The 15505-nt window shown below is 30.0% G+C and overlaps 1 protein-coding gene across 1 annotated transcript in view; it reads left to right on the top strand.

Annotated features, from left to right (window-relative positions):
* Positions 1-1781: 1781 nt before the first annotated feature.
* LOC109597174 (uncharacterized) overlaps positions 1782-15505 on the top strand; it is a 43147-nt gene continuing 29423 nt past the window's right edge. The window contains exons 1-2 of the mRNA XM_020012812.2: positions 1782-2097; positions 13110-13259. Of these exons, the coding sequence (XP_019868371.2) occupies positions 1782-2097; positions 13110-13259 (466 nt within the window). The remainder of the gene's footprint in view (positions 2098-13109; positions 13260-15505) is intronic.

The following is a 15505-nucleotide window of genomic DNA, read 5'->3' as shown; positions in this document are numbered from 1 at the left end:
TTAATACAGCATAAAAGAGAAATTACAGATTTTTATTTTTAGAAAACAGTACTAAATTTTATTGTTAACAGTTCTAATTACCGTTAAATAGTTAGTTAAAATTACGTATTCATGATATTTGCACCATTAACTTAATTAATAAATTATCCATTAGGAAAGTTTGAATATTAATTGCATAAATGAAAATACAATTCACCATACATTAATTATTAAACACCTTCATAAGATGTAGAATCCAAAATGTGACAGTGATTTATGTTTGTGGCAAAGTGAAGGGTACAATTAAAGTAAATTATATGTCTCAAGGGTTGTAATAAGAGACTGGCTCAATGGTGTAATCAAAATGACAAGCGGCCTGCATTTTCATCATCCCAAATAACACATATTGTGCTTCTCAAGTTGTTTATTATTTAATATCAAAATTTTAACTCTTATGTTATATGTCAGCGTTGCTGTGAAATGGGACTCCGGGAAGGCGACCCACTAAAAATTAATATTAAACGAATCTGGAAGTTTGAAATGCTCCCTTACGTGTCGTTGGGATGCTCCTGTGAAAGTTAGAGCAAAAATGATATATGACGAGTCATCTGTCTAAATGGTTTAAGACAATTTCGTAAAATTCCCAACTTACAATTTAGTTTATAAAGTTTTAGAATAGCTAACTCCATGAAACATCAAATTTTGAAGAGATTTTATATAGGGTGTTTCAAAACTTACATGAAATTTATTAACCAGATATGTACTTCTAAATAATCAGTCGATTTCTTAAAAAAAATCAGATAAAAGTCCAACACAAAACGAGATAAAAAATGTTTGTTACAAACTTTAACATTTTTTATCTCGTTTTTTGTTGGACTCTTATTAGAATTTCTTTTAAGAAATTGATTTATTATTTAGAATTGGGAACTTGTAGAAGTGGAGGATTGGAAAATTGGAAAAAATGGAAAAAATGAAAAAAAAATTGTTTTTTCCATTTTATTACTTTTTTAATTTTCTAATTCTCCACTTTTCCAAATTTCCAATTCTAAATAATAAGTCGATTTCTAAAAAAAATTCTAATAAAAGAAAAGGAGATAAAAAACGTTGAAGTGCATATCTGGTTAAAACATTTCAGATAAATTATGAAATACTCCTTATAGTAAAATGAAATTCAGATTTAATGAATCAACTCCATTTTACAAGTATGTAAGGCATCATCTTATTAGAAATTTTATGAAACTGAATGTTCTATCAAATATATAGTAGATGAAATTTTAGACTAGCCTAGATTCATAAAAAATAATATTTTTGAAGCGAATTTATTTGGTTAGATCTAATGAATCAGATTTTCTCAACTCATTGAGAAAATTTTTTATTAATATCTTATGTATTATCACTTGAATCAGTTTAACCTCAATTTAGAAACTTAAAAAGCCCCATCAGCATCATCTCATTCAACAATCTAGTGACCCAGGTCAGAAAATGCCTTGCATTGTTCCTAAATCGTGATATCAGGAAGCAGAAACATCGTGACGCTTCTATTTTAAAACGTATTATCTATTCAGGTGTCCTACAAATGTGTTTTTGTTGTTATATACATGCACACATATCCATTATCAGTGCGATAAGAAATTTTCGTGCCTATTTCCCCAACTAATTACTAAACAATTCTTGGCCGATCAAAACTCCCATTAGATAACGATGGCAGCAGTGGTAGGTTTGAGTGCGTTCGCCATATCAGCGGAAACGCGAAAAACTTATCGGGCAAGCCGCCGGCATGACGGTCGGTGTGTGTTGCAGCGATGGCATACCGCATACAACAGTTGGAGCACTGCGACACGGAAATGTTCGGTGATCTGGTGCTCACCTGCAGGACGGAGCCGCCGAAGAAGTTGGCGAGGAACGTGCTGCAACCGGTGCCTTATCGCAGGAGCTTTTCGAGCGACGTGATCTTGCCCAGAAATCCGGAGAGCGAGAAGCGGAGGGCGACTGCTCTGGTCGACCAGTTACTGTTGGACATTTATAGTCACGCACAGTTCAGTACCGATTATAATTCGGCCACCTCGGGGAAGTCGCAGAAAAGTGTCTGGGTGGATGTTACGGATTTTAAAGAAAAAGGTGAGTTTATGTGACACATGACATGAAATTATTTATCGGGTTTATTGTTGTGTTTTTTATTAAAAGGCGATTAAGTAACTTTCCTGTTGATAACAACAATACAGTATAAAAATAATACAAAATTTATTTATATTTAAATCATTACTACAAATTAAAATTTAGTTAATAAATTAGTACTATTTATTTCATATATTTAGGTTTATTTAATTTAATGTAATTTAAGTGATTTAACAAAATTTTGCCCTTTTTTGATCATACTTTTAAGAAAAAATATTTTTCAAGTAATCCCTTTACACTTCCTGTTAATTTATTTAACTAAATATTATTAGTGCTAGATACACTGATTAATATAAGAATTGTTAAGAGACAAAACAAATATTTATGTGTAATGTTTATTTATAAAGATATTATTTTTCATTATTTAAATAATTCATAAAATATAAATAAATAATAAAATAAATAAACAATAATTAAATAAAATTTTAGTAATGACTTTGGTCTAAATACTCAGAAAATTTTATTAACTGGTTCATAAGTAATACAAATAAATATTATTTAATAAAAAAAATTTCTGAATAATATAAATATGTATGTTTTCATTTACATATAAATTATTTTTTATTATTTAAATATTTTCATTAAATATTAGTATGTATTTTGTTTTCTTATTAAATATTGAATGACGACCTTTTAACCAAAATATAAATATAGAATTGGTTATAAAGTTATAGAATTATAGACTATTTCTCATTATATTATTATCATTTTGGTCCATCAAAAATAAAATATTTTCAAAAAATAAATTATTAATAATTTTTCATTTTTTTACAAATTTTGGAAAATTTCAAAATTTCAGTTCATCAAAAATAGAATATTTAAAAAAAAAATTGTCAATAACGTAATTTTTTTGAAAATTTTCTAATGTTTATCAATATACGAAATACTTACTTGAATATATAATAATATATTATTGTCACTGCAAACCTTATTGAAATTCTCTCAAACATCGAAATACGAAAATTGTCCCTTCTCCTGTCTAAAACTGCGATAACAATTGGCTACACTAATTTTCACAGCCTTCTTAGCGGACACATGCGACGATTTCTACTTCCGTCCTTCTCAAACACGTATGAATATGTATTTCTTTCTTTTTCACTCTTGCGGGGATAAATGCAAAGCTCGAATTTTGATTTGTTTAGAATCGGGAGAGTTCAGTCATTGTAGGCGAACAAATGCTTGAGCCTGTAATAAGTAAATATCTATAAAAAACTATATACAATATGTTAAATTACCATATATAAAGTGTTTACATGTATATTGAAATATTAACAATCTGTAGGTAAGTAAATTTAATGAGTTTTTTAAAACGACAGGTTAATTTGAATGTTGACGCATGCGCATGAATGATTCTTAGAATAATTTAAATAAACTTCTTTTATATAATATAGATATTATTTATAAGATTTGTTTAATAAATAATTATTATCTAAAAGTAAGTCTACTAAGTTAAATAAAAATTGCCATTTTAACCGAGGAAGCCAAAAATGAAATTTTATTTGATAATATAATATATAAACAAAATGTTAAATTAATTTAGACAGATAAATGGACTTGTATGTAACTTTATATTTTAAAACTTAATTTCTACTAAAATGGTTAACTTTTTTCAAATATAAATAATACATACTAAGTCACTGCAAACCTTATTGAAATTCTCTCAGACACCAAAATATGAAAATTTCCCCTTCTCCTGCCTAAATAATAATTGAGGACTCCGACCACACTAATTTGCACAGCTTACTTCGTGGACATATCCAACGATTGCTACTTCCGTCCTTCTTAAACATTCATGAATATGTATTTCGATCTCTCTCACTCTTGCAGAGACAAATACAAAACTCGAATTTTGATTTGTTTAGAATCGGGAGAGTTCAGTCAGTCACCGTAGACGAACAAACACCTGTCATAAGGAAATATCTAAATGAGTTTATAAATCACAGATTAATTTGAATATGCGCATGCGCATGAACGATTCTTTGAATAATTTAAACAAAATTCTTGTATATTATATTGATATTATTTATTAGATATGTGTAGTAATTAATTTCCATTCGAAATACACTGAAAAACTTACATTTTTATCTCATCAAAAGATTTTCTGAATGTAATTCTACTAAATTAAATAAAAATAGCCATTTTAACAGATGAAGCCAATAATTAAAGTTTATTTAATAATAAAATGTATAAACAAAATGTTAAATTAATTTAGACTAATAAATGTACTTACTTGTATGTAATTCTATATTTTAAAACATAATCTACTAAAATATTAGATGAAACTAAAAAATAAAAATAATAATAATCACTGCAAACCTTATTGAACTTCTCTTAAACAACAAAATACGAAAATTGTCCCTTCTCCTGTCTAAAACTGCGATAACAATTGACCACACTAATTTTCACAGCCTTCTTAGCGGACACATACGACGATTTCTACTTCCGTCCTTCTCGAACACGTATGTATATGTGTTTCTTTCTTTCTCACTCCTGCGGGGATAAATGCAAAACTCAAATTTTGATTTGTTTAGAATCGGGAGAGTTCAGTCATCGTAGACGAACAAACGCTCGAGTCTATAATAAGTAAATATAAAAAACTATATACAATATATTAAATTACCATATATAAAGTGTTTACATGTATACTGAAATATTAATAATCTGTAGGTAAGTAAATCTAATGAGTTTTTTAAAACGACAGGTTAATTTGTATATTGACGCATGCGCATGAATGATTCTTAGAATAATTTGAACAAACTTCTTTTATATGATATAAATATTATTTATTAGATTTGTTTAGTAATTAATTATTATCGAAATGTAAGCCAAAAATGAAATTTTATTTGATAATAAAATATATAAACAAAATGTTAAATGAATTTAGACTGATAAATGTACTTACTTGTATGTAACTTTATATTTTAAAACTTAATTTCTACTAAAATGGTTCACTTTTTTCAAATATAAATAATACATACTAAGTCACTGCAAACCTTATTGAAATTCTCTCAGACACCAAAATACGAAAATTTCCCCTTCTCCTGCCTAAATAACAATTGAAGACGCCGACCACACTAATTTGCACAGCTTACTTCGCGGATGCATCCAACGATTGCTACTTCCGTCCTTCTCAAACATTCATGAATATGTATTTCTTTCTCTCTCACTCTTGCAGAGACAAATACATAACTCGAATTTTGATTTGTTTAGAATCGGGAGAGTTCAGTCAGTCACCGTAGACGAACAAACGCCTATCATAAAGAAATATCTATAAAAAACTATTTTTATTTATTTAAATGTTTTTATTAATTATTTTAATAATATATAAATATTTTTTTTATTAATTAATTAACGATGATCTTTCAAACATAATTTGATTTAATTTCATAAAAATAAAATATTTATTAATGGTTTTATAACATATTAAATTTTTATATAATATTAAAAATTTTATGATAAAAAATATTTAAAATTTAAAATTGTTTATATAATTATATCATTGTAAATTATTTTTTATTGTTAAATTTGTTTAATTAATTGTTTTATAAATAAAATACAAATATTTTTTAATTAATTTATTTTTCTATAAATTATTTTACATTATTTTTGTATTAAATATTCAGATTTTTTAAATTAAATTTCTTTTAGTTTTATAATTTTCAAAAATTTTGTAATTATAACTGTTTTTTATTGATATATAAAATTAAATATCTGAAAATTATTTTTAATTAAAAAATGTTGAAAAAATAAAAATTACGGTTCTAAATAATTTAGTTTTTTATAATTGTTTATCATTTAATTAAAAAAAACTCAATAAATTATAATGAAATAAATATTTATATTAAATCAGCAAACACAACAGGTCTCTCATAACATTGATCTTAACTAACTCAAATATATAATATATTAATTAAATATCATCCCAATGTGAAGTAAACAGAATCCAACTCTAGAGGCGTAGAATTAATTAATTGAAACCACGCACAAATAAAAAAATAGGGATTTAGATATATTGTATAAAGACAAATTGATTTAAATTATTTATTACTTGTAATAACTAAGGAAATGTACATACATATGTTGTGTTCTCATGTTTATGTATTTATTTTACGTTAAGAACATGAATTGAGTTAACCGCTTAAGGGAATAACTTCATACATATTGTATTTACAGATGCAAACTTTCTTAGTTTTATTTATTTAATGCTCTGAAACACCTACACCAACTGAAACCGGCATATTCCCCTCTGCAGTTAATTTAGCGAGCAGATGTTTATATTTAATTACTGTTTTGATAAAACGGTGCTGTGTAAACAACAAACCGATATCGCGCAAAAAGTTACGATAATAAAGTTACGCTGTAACCGAGTGAAACGTTTCGCATCTCCTCTTTATAACCCATCACATTTAGTGCCATTTTCCCATCACCGCTCCGATGCCGTAAATGTTCCGCTTTGTTTTATTTAATTTCGTTTCCGTTTTATAAGGTGTCATGAATACGGGAGTATGGTGGCGCTTTTGCCGAATAAACAGGATTAGACCTTCTTGTTATTTTAATCCGGCGCTGCATAATTGAAACGGGAAATTTGACGCGGCCCGACGTCTGATTTAATTAACTGCTTTGATTTTAAAAGAAACACGATCTGTTTGGAGCTAATTTCGTTTTGTCCGCTTTATTAGGTTTGTTAGTTTTTACAGCTTTTACAACGTAGGTGCTTAACACCTTGAAACGATTGTTAACTGACTTAGGGGAATGAAGTTTGTGTTGGAGAGACCTCTTAATATAGCTTTGCCAACAGTTCATTTCCATAAAACTAGGTTAAACTACGTGTAACTTTAAAATGGCATAATTTTCTTCAAAATAAATTTTCTATAAAAAAGAAGTCACTATTATAATCAACAATTTTTTGTCAACGTTCTACAACCAAATTTATGCTGCGAGATAAAATTTTTGGGTTCCTGGAACTGAAGAAAAAGTCTCCCATCTCTTCTTCTTTTCCATTTCTTTTACTACTTATATATTTAATCTTGGCTTCCAATTTATTTTTGTTTTCTCCTTCACAATTTATTCTTTCAAAACTTTCTGTCTCTTATTTCAGTTTTAATCTTTCTCTGGCTTCTACTCCTTCGTATTTGCCAAACTAAACCTCTTAATGTATCCCTTGAAGGGACTATAACCCTTTATTTTACACTATATTCTTTGCCCCCTATTTATTTAATTAAGTTATGTAATCATCTGTTATCCTGGAACTGAAAGAAAAGCCAACCTTCCATCTCTTCTTTTCCATTTCTTTGATTTGATAATACTACTCATATATTCAACCTTGGCTTCCAATTTATTTCTGTTTTCTCCTTCACAATTTATTCTTTCAAAACTTTCTGTCTCTTATTCCAGTTTCAATCTTTCTCTGGTTTCTACTCCTACCAGTTTGTAGTCCCAGTTTTCATCCGAAGTTGGTAAACTAAATTTCTTAATGTGTCCCTTGAAGGGTCTATAATCTTTTATTTTACACTACATCCTTTGCCTCTTACTTATTTGATTAAACTGTGTAATCATCTCTTATTCTGGAAATGAAGGAAAAGTCAACCTTCCATCTCTTCTTTTCCATATCTGTGACTTGGTAATACTACTCATATATTCAACCTTGGCTTCCAATTTATTTCTGTTTTCTCCTTCCCTATTTTTTTCTTTCAAAACTTTCTGTCTCTTATTCCAGTTTCAATCTTTCTCTGGTTTCTACTCCTACCAGTTTGTAGTCCCAGTTTTCATCCGAAGTTGGTAAACTAAATTTCTTAATGTGTCCCTTGAAGGGTCTATAATCTTTTATTTTACACTACATCCTTTGCCTCTTACTTATTTGATTAAACTGTGTAATCATCTCTTATTCTGGAAATGAAGGAAAAGTCAACCTTCCATCTCTTCTTTTCCATATCTGTGACTTGGTAATACTACTCATATATTCAACCTTGGCTTCCAATTTATTTCTGTTTTCTCCTTCCCTATTTTTTTCTTTCAAAACTTTCTGTCTCTTATTCCAGTTTCAATCTTTCTCTGGTTTCTACTCCTACCAGTTTGTAGTCCCAGTTTTCATCCGAAGTTGGTAAACTAAATTTCTTAATGTGTCCCTTGAAGGGTCTATAATCCTTTATATTACACTATATCCTTTGCCTCCTACTTATTTAATTAAGCTGTGTAATCATCTCTTATCCTGGAACTGAAGGAAAAGTCAACCTTCCATCTCTTTTTTTCCATTTCTGTGACTTGGTAATACTACTCATATATTCAACCTGACATAAACTTCATTCCTCTGAGTTAGTTAACAATTGGAAGGTCTTTTACTTTTTTACCAAAAAATCAAATTTGATTAAAGTTATGAAATATATTAAAATATAATCTAGAAATGTATTGAAACGAATCATGAAGTAATTAAGTTTTCTGGCACCAAATATATCAGAAACTAATCGAAATCAAATTAAGCCACATGTTACTTATTTATCCCGCATTGTTTCGTTTAATCGTCTCCCCACGAATATAATTTACAATTCAGGCCACTCGTTAAGGTAAGTGAATTGATAAAGTTCGTTGACAAAACCTCTACTCGACCGTTTATTGCACACAACAGTCAGTTTCGGGTCGAAATTGTAATTACACGCGGCCATAATTCATCTCGAAATGTGATTACAAGAACTCACAGACACCGACCGACGTCCAATTATGCGGTTCGGGTGTTTCGATGTTTTAATGTGATTCACCTTCTTTCCACAATTTGCCATATACATATATATATATATGATGGTTTCATTGAAAATGTTTCGGAATGTAATTTTGCTGATTGAAAAGGTTTTGTAATCACGAGGTTCATTTCGGCATTTAATCGGCTTTTATTCTTGGTTTTCGTTGAGATAACTTTTATAGCAATGATACCACGAGTTATTAAAAAAGTTTTACGGTGGCTGTGCCGCTAATTAATTAAAGCTTTTCAATGAATGAAGTGAGTACAGGATTAATTTGTAAATGTGTACATTGGATTCCTGTAAATGTGTTCATATCAGCAAAAATATTCATTTTATATACTTTTTTTTGTTGAAACCTTATACTTTTTTTGTCATTTAATCAAAATTAAATATATTTATTTAATTATACTAATAAAATAAAAGGTTTAAAAGGGAATTAAAATATATTACATTAATTATTTCAATAAATAATAATTAACAAATCAATATGAAATTGAAATTCTTGTCAAATAAAAGGAATAGTGAAATATTTTTGTAAATTTGGATCAATTATAGTATAAATGTTAAATTATAAATTAGTGGTTTGGTCACAAATTTTGGAAATATAAAAAAATATTATTTTCTTTTTTGTAATTTTAATTTATTACCATTACATTATCGTTTCAAACGACATATTGGATATATGTTGATGACGTTATTGACACTTTTGAATATATATATGTCGCAGCGCGGTCAGGGTTATCGGTCATTTCGAATATTAAATAACACGCAAATAGTCCTTACAATGTAATTGAACTAACAGGCACAGGATTACAACTAATAGTCAAACAATTAGGTAGGAGTCGTATGAAACGCGGTGATCCCGACGGTTATGCCAAGCCAAGACTTCTACGCAGCTTCCCTGACGGAGCTTAACTGTCCGCCCTCGCAGGTCTCCTCTACCGTCACCCTCGGTTCGAGTACCATCCCCTGCTTAGCACTTCCGCTGATTCCACCCAAGTACTATAAGTATGCAACCCATAGTACTACTTGCGTTTCACATGAACCCTCCGACACGGCCATTCTGACTAGTCACACGTCCTCGTGTGATTTTCCTGCAAATTAAGTTCAAACAGTAATAGTTCATTCGGCTTTTCCTGACTAATATCAGACAATCAGACGTTAGTTTTATCAACCTTTCAAATCAAATGCATAAAAGTTTGCCCCAATGCGTGTTACATCTACGATATTTTCGAATATAAGACTAGAGTTTATCTATGGACATGAAAACCTCAAGATCTGCATCACTTAACCAGCAATACAGATTCGTCATCACTTAACCAGCGATGACTCTCAACAGAAATTATCACTTAACCAGCGATAAAATCTCTTCGCCACTTAACCAGCGACGGCTCTCACTAGAAATTATCACTTAACCAGCGATAAAATCTCTTCGCCACTTTACCAGCGACGGCTCTCAACTTAATCAGTGTCCACACAGTTTTCAGTCCAATGATAAAATAATAATAAAAATATAAAAAATGAATAAAATTAAGATTTAAACTATTATTTACGTTGATTCTTCTTCTTCAGAAAAAGTGATTAAATCATCGTCATTGGGTACAAAGTTTTCTGGCATTTTCTTTATGCGGTCATACCAAATAAATATCTGTTACAAGACACTCATAAAATAATTATTACATTTTTACAATTAACTCTTTCCCAAAATAAGACAACCGATTCCATTCAACACAGGTACTGTTTAGATCTATTTCAAAATATCCAAACATGAACATTGATAATAATTCAAATGCCTTTGTTAATATTCCCAATTAAACACATGAATCATCGTCTAAACAATGATCATCTACACACAACGTCTCTACATTGCCTCTGCCCCCTGCGCCATGATCAAAACCAACTGATTTTGCACTTGCAGTTACAGATCGACACATGTAAGACAATCCACAGTCTCACTACTGGGACTCAAACTGACGTCTCTTTCAACGCCTTCAAGTTCAACTGGAATATAACTTTCTGGCATTTTCCACGATTTTTCATGCGCTTACTTATAAGTTCGATTGCTACTTAATGACTTCAAAAATATAGATTACCATTCAATACCTCTATCAGGAAGAAAACAATTCTAAACATAGGATCAAATTTTGTTTGGTGTCTGACTTTAGAGCGATCAAACATGACTTTATGATATTTATGTAAATTTTGCATACTTCATAAACTTGATATACAAGATATTGAATAGACTTTTTTTAAGAAAAGAACATTTCTCCGTATTAAAAGAAAATCTAGCTTTTGTCAGTTTCTATGTCTAAATTTTGAAAATTAATTTTGTAGGAATCGTTTAAAACGCACATGTTAACTACATTGATTTTCTTTAGGCTAAGTTCCTCAAATGTCATATGAACAGCTAATCCTTTACTCAAAATTTCTCGGTCAATCATTGTGTCATGTTGCTAACAATAATCCGGTAAAAAGTGAAACAATACTTCAAGAGAGATATTATAAATTTCAACAACAGCCTAAATTTGTTAGGTACTGTTTATACTCATCTGTCCCATGCCAGTCATAACAACAACATTAGAAAATCGTTTACCATTAAGCTTAAGTGATATAGATTTTTTAATGAGCGAACATTCCGACCCGGAATCAAAACAAAATGAAAACTTCTCACCCTTATGTTTTAAAGTGGCTGCAGGTGTGTTTACCAAACACATATTGACGCGACGCTCGGTACTTGATCCCTTCGACTACGGATTGGCGTCTAAGTGGTTGGGTACAGTACAACGTGATGCAAAGTGTCCCTGTCGTCCACACTTGAAACAGGCAATCGATGGCTTCGTTGAATTTGGTCCATTGAATGATGGGTGTCCACTCGAGGTACTGGGTCTCGACATCTGGTTCTCATCATTTCTTGAGCTCCGACACTTGTCCGATTTATGACCCAATTTCCCACAATTGTAACATATTGTTGAAGCCATTGGTAATTTAGGCTTTTTATTGGGGTTGTGGTCGAAGTCGTTCGTCGTTGATTTCCTTTTCATATAAGAAAAAAACGGTCAGTTCTTTTAGCAGTTTAGCTCTTGTATCGATGTCGGAGGTAATCGCAAGTCGACGAGTCCTGGGTTCGAATGATGCGATATGTGCAAGAACTGCACTCGCTAGAATTTCTTCTCTTGTCAGATTCGAACACCTAGTCATTAGCGACGTCATTTGGCGAGCTGCATACGATGCAAGACATTCATCATCCTTTGGCTTATTGTTTAGGAAATTTAGAAAAACAGTCGCTGTTGTTTCGGGACAATGATATCTTGACGCAAAAATGTCTTTAAATTCCGACCACGTCATCTCCGGGTATGTCACTTTTGATAGCCAAGAGGATGCTTGACCCCTTAAAGCTTTACTAAGCAAAATTATCAAGGGAGCACCACTCATTGATTTGTCCGAAATGCACATATCTGCCGTCGAGATCCAAGCTTGTGCATCAGCGTTCTCTGTATCCGGATCAAACTCTGGCAATTCTACACTGACCTGATTCGACGGTGGCCGCAGAGCTTGTAGAAGAGCCAAAAAGTTCCTATTTTGTTGTTCCAATAGCGACTCCCACTTCACTTCACTTCCACCAGATCCAGATCCTGATCCTGATTCAAATCTTGATTCAGATCCCACTTCTGATGTCGCAGCGCGGTCAGGGTTATCGGCCATTTCGAATATTAAATAACACGCAAATAGTCCTTACAATGTAATTGAACTAACAGGCACAGGATTACAACTAATAGTCAAACAATTAGGTAGGAGTCGTATGAAACGCGGTGATCCCGACGGTTATGCCAAGCCAAGACTTCTACGCAGCTTCCCTGACGGAGCTTAACTGTCCGCCCTCGCAGGTCTCCTCTACCGTCACCCTCGGTTCGAGTACCATCCCCTGCTTAGCACTTCCGCTGATTCCACCCAAGTACTATAAGTATGCAACCCATAGTACTACTTGCGTTTCACATGAACCCTCCGACATATACTTTAATTTTTTTGACACTGAACGACTTAACTATAAGTTCAGATTACCCCCAATCTAATTTAAAGGCAACAATATCGTGTCCACAGCCTGTAAACCGAAATGTATCGATCGGTCGATCAACAGGTGCTGCACCTACCTGTTTCCGCTTTTTCCGCCTCCATCTATCCGATAAACCGATGTGTGTTCATCCGTCTACCCCTTGTTTCCAGATTGCGATGAGCTCGAATCCATTTTGGAGTTACTGCGCTCGCACGTGGAGCGCATGGGCAGCGTCCTGGTGCGCCAGCTGAAGCGACGCGACGCCCTCCGCCGTCAGCGCGACACCCACTGTGACGTCATCGACGCTCGACTAAACGCACGTGAGTACACCGCCTTAGGGATCAATACGCAAAACGGTCAGGGACGGGTTTTAGTTCTAAGGGTATGTTTTTGTGGAGGGAAACAATTTTAAAAGTTAACATGCTTCAGTTTTTTAAATAACCTTAGAACTTAAAAAGTGGGACTGTTTCGCATTAAGTATTGTTGATTTATGAAATATTCTGTAGCAGTTAATGAATTTTTTGCGATAATTTAATATGGTTCAGTTAACCAAAGAGTGGAATATAAAATACATTAAAATTACTCTTCTGTCTCATAGAAAAAAATATGAATTATTAATATTATTATTCCTTTATCTAAAAAATTTAAAAATAACGAAAGTATAAATATTTATACTGAAACATTTTTGTTTTTAAACAATTTTAAAATATTTTTTAAAAATATACCTTTTTAAAAAAAATGGTGAATGCGTAGAAAAATATTTAAAATAATGTGTGTATGTAATGTAAAAGTTGCCAAATTAACCGTTATTCAACATTTAATTATATTAAATTTTAATATTTATCCAGTCATTGCTTTAACTAAATAATAAAAAAAGTTTTTAAGTGTGTTTAAGTTGTGAAAATGTTGGGTAAAATATGTCAAACATTATGTCACAAATTTACATTATTTGCTCATCTTAGAAGTGAAGTTCTTGTTTATATTTAGACTGAAAGTTCTGCTCGTTAGAACTTTTCCAATTTTACACAGACATCATACATTTTTAAAACGTGTGTTAAATATTACTTAAACGTTTTTTATGTTATGTTGTATTTTTGAAAAACATCTCAGAATTTATTGAATTTATAGATACGAAAATTAATATGTAATTAAAATTAGAGTAATTTTATATTACTGTATATATAGATTATGTGTAATTAATTTGAATTATTAAAAATGTTAAAATCAAAATTTAATTTGTGAATATATATATATATATATATATATATATATATATATATATATAAATTTTAAAAAAATTTTTTTTTCTTCTTATTTATATCTAAAATCTTGTTGGAAATGGTAAAAAAACTGTGAAAGTTACAGCTCTTAATATTAACATTAAGAGGTGCCGCATCGTAAATTTTAATTTCCCGTTTAAATAACACGGGAACAGTGTTCTCTTGGATTTTGAAAATTTTTAACTCTCGTTAGAAATAATATTTCAAAATGATCAAAACAGATTTTTATAGAAAATTTAACGCTCTACAAAAAATGTCTTACAGTTTTTTGATGTATTCATTTTTTCAAAAGTTATTTAACATTAAAGTTGGATTGATTTAAAATTTTGACATTTTTCTCATTTTCTGACGCAACCATCAACTTTATGAAAAAATTTTATTTTATTTGACATTTTTTATAGAGAATTCAATTTCCTATAAGTTATCTCTGAAAAAGTTTTTGATATTTTTTACAGATCATAAGTTATCTGCAGAAAACTAAAAATTTTATTAAATAAATGTTATTTTACTGCTTAAAATTAAGCATTTTATTTAAATAAATAGATTTTTACTAAAAAAATTGATTGTTTATTATAATCAAAGTAGTATATATCTTTACACTAACAGACTTTTACTACAATTTGGCAATTTTTTTCTGTATTCACTTATAACTAGCAATAAGTATTGTAATTGCTCTTCATTTTTCGTGAAACACTTATTGCTAGTTATAAGTGAATACAGAAAAAAATTACCAAATTGTAGTAAAAGTCTCTTAGTGTAATACTACTTTGATTATAATAAACAATCAATTTTTTTAGTAAAAATCTATTCTAAACTATAACTATACCTATAATTTCAATAAAATTAAAAAATTAAGACATTTTTTCTAAGAGATTTTAAAGTTAATATTATAAATGTAGTTATAACATGTCATATATGTTAAATAAGTGATATATGCGGATAATAGTGTCTATTACTTACGAAAATGATATTAAATATATATGTTTCTTAATTTTTCATTTTAATTACATGTAACTGTCAAAAATTAATTTATAATAACATGAAACATTATTATTTTTATAGATTTTTATTCTAAATTATTGTACAGCTTTGATTCTAAAATAATATTTACTAAATACATAAAATAATTTGAATTTTTTATACTATTTATTATTACTAGCAAATAATTTTTGATTTTACTATTTAGATTATTATTATTCTGCACAAATTAATGTATTAGTTATAAAAATAAGTCTTAACTTAATAAGAAAATATGTATTTTTAAAATAAATGCCTTAACATTATTC

Source organism: Aethina tumida, chromosome 5 (assembly GCF_024364675.1).
Source record: "Aethina tumida isolate Nest 87 chromosome 5, icAetTumi1.1, whole genome shotgun sequence".
Taxonomy (NCBI): Eukaryota; Metazoa; Arthropoda; class Insecta; order Coleoptera; family Nitidulidae; genus Aethina; species Aethina tumida.
This window is presented reverse-complemented; position numbering and strand designations above follow the sequence as displayed.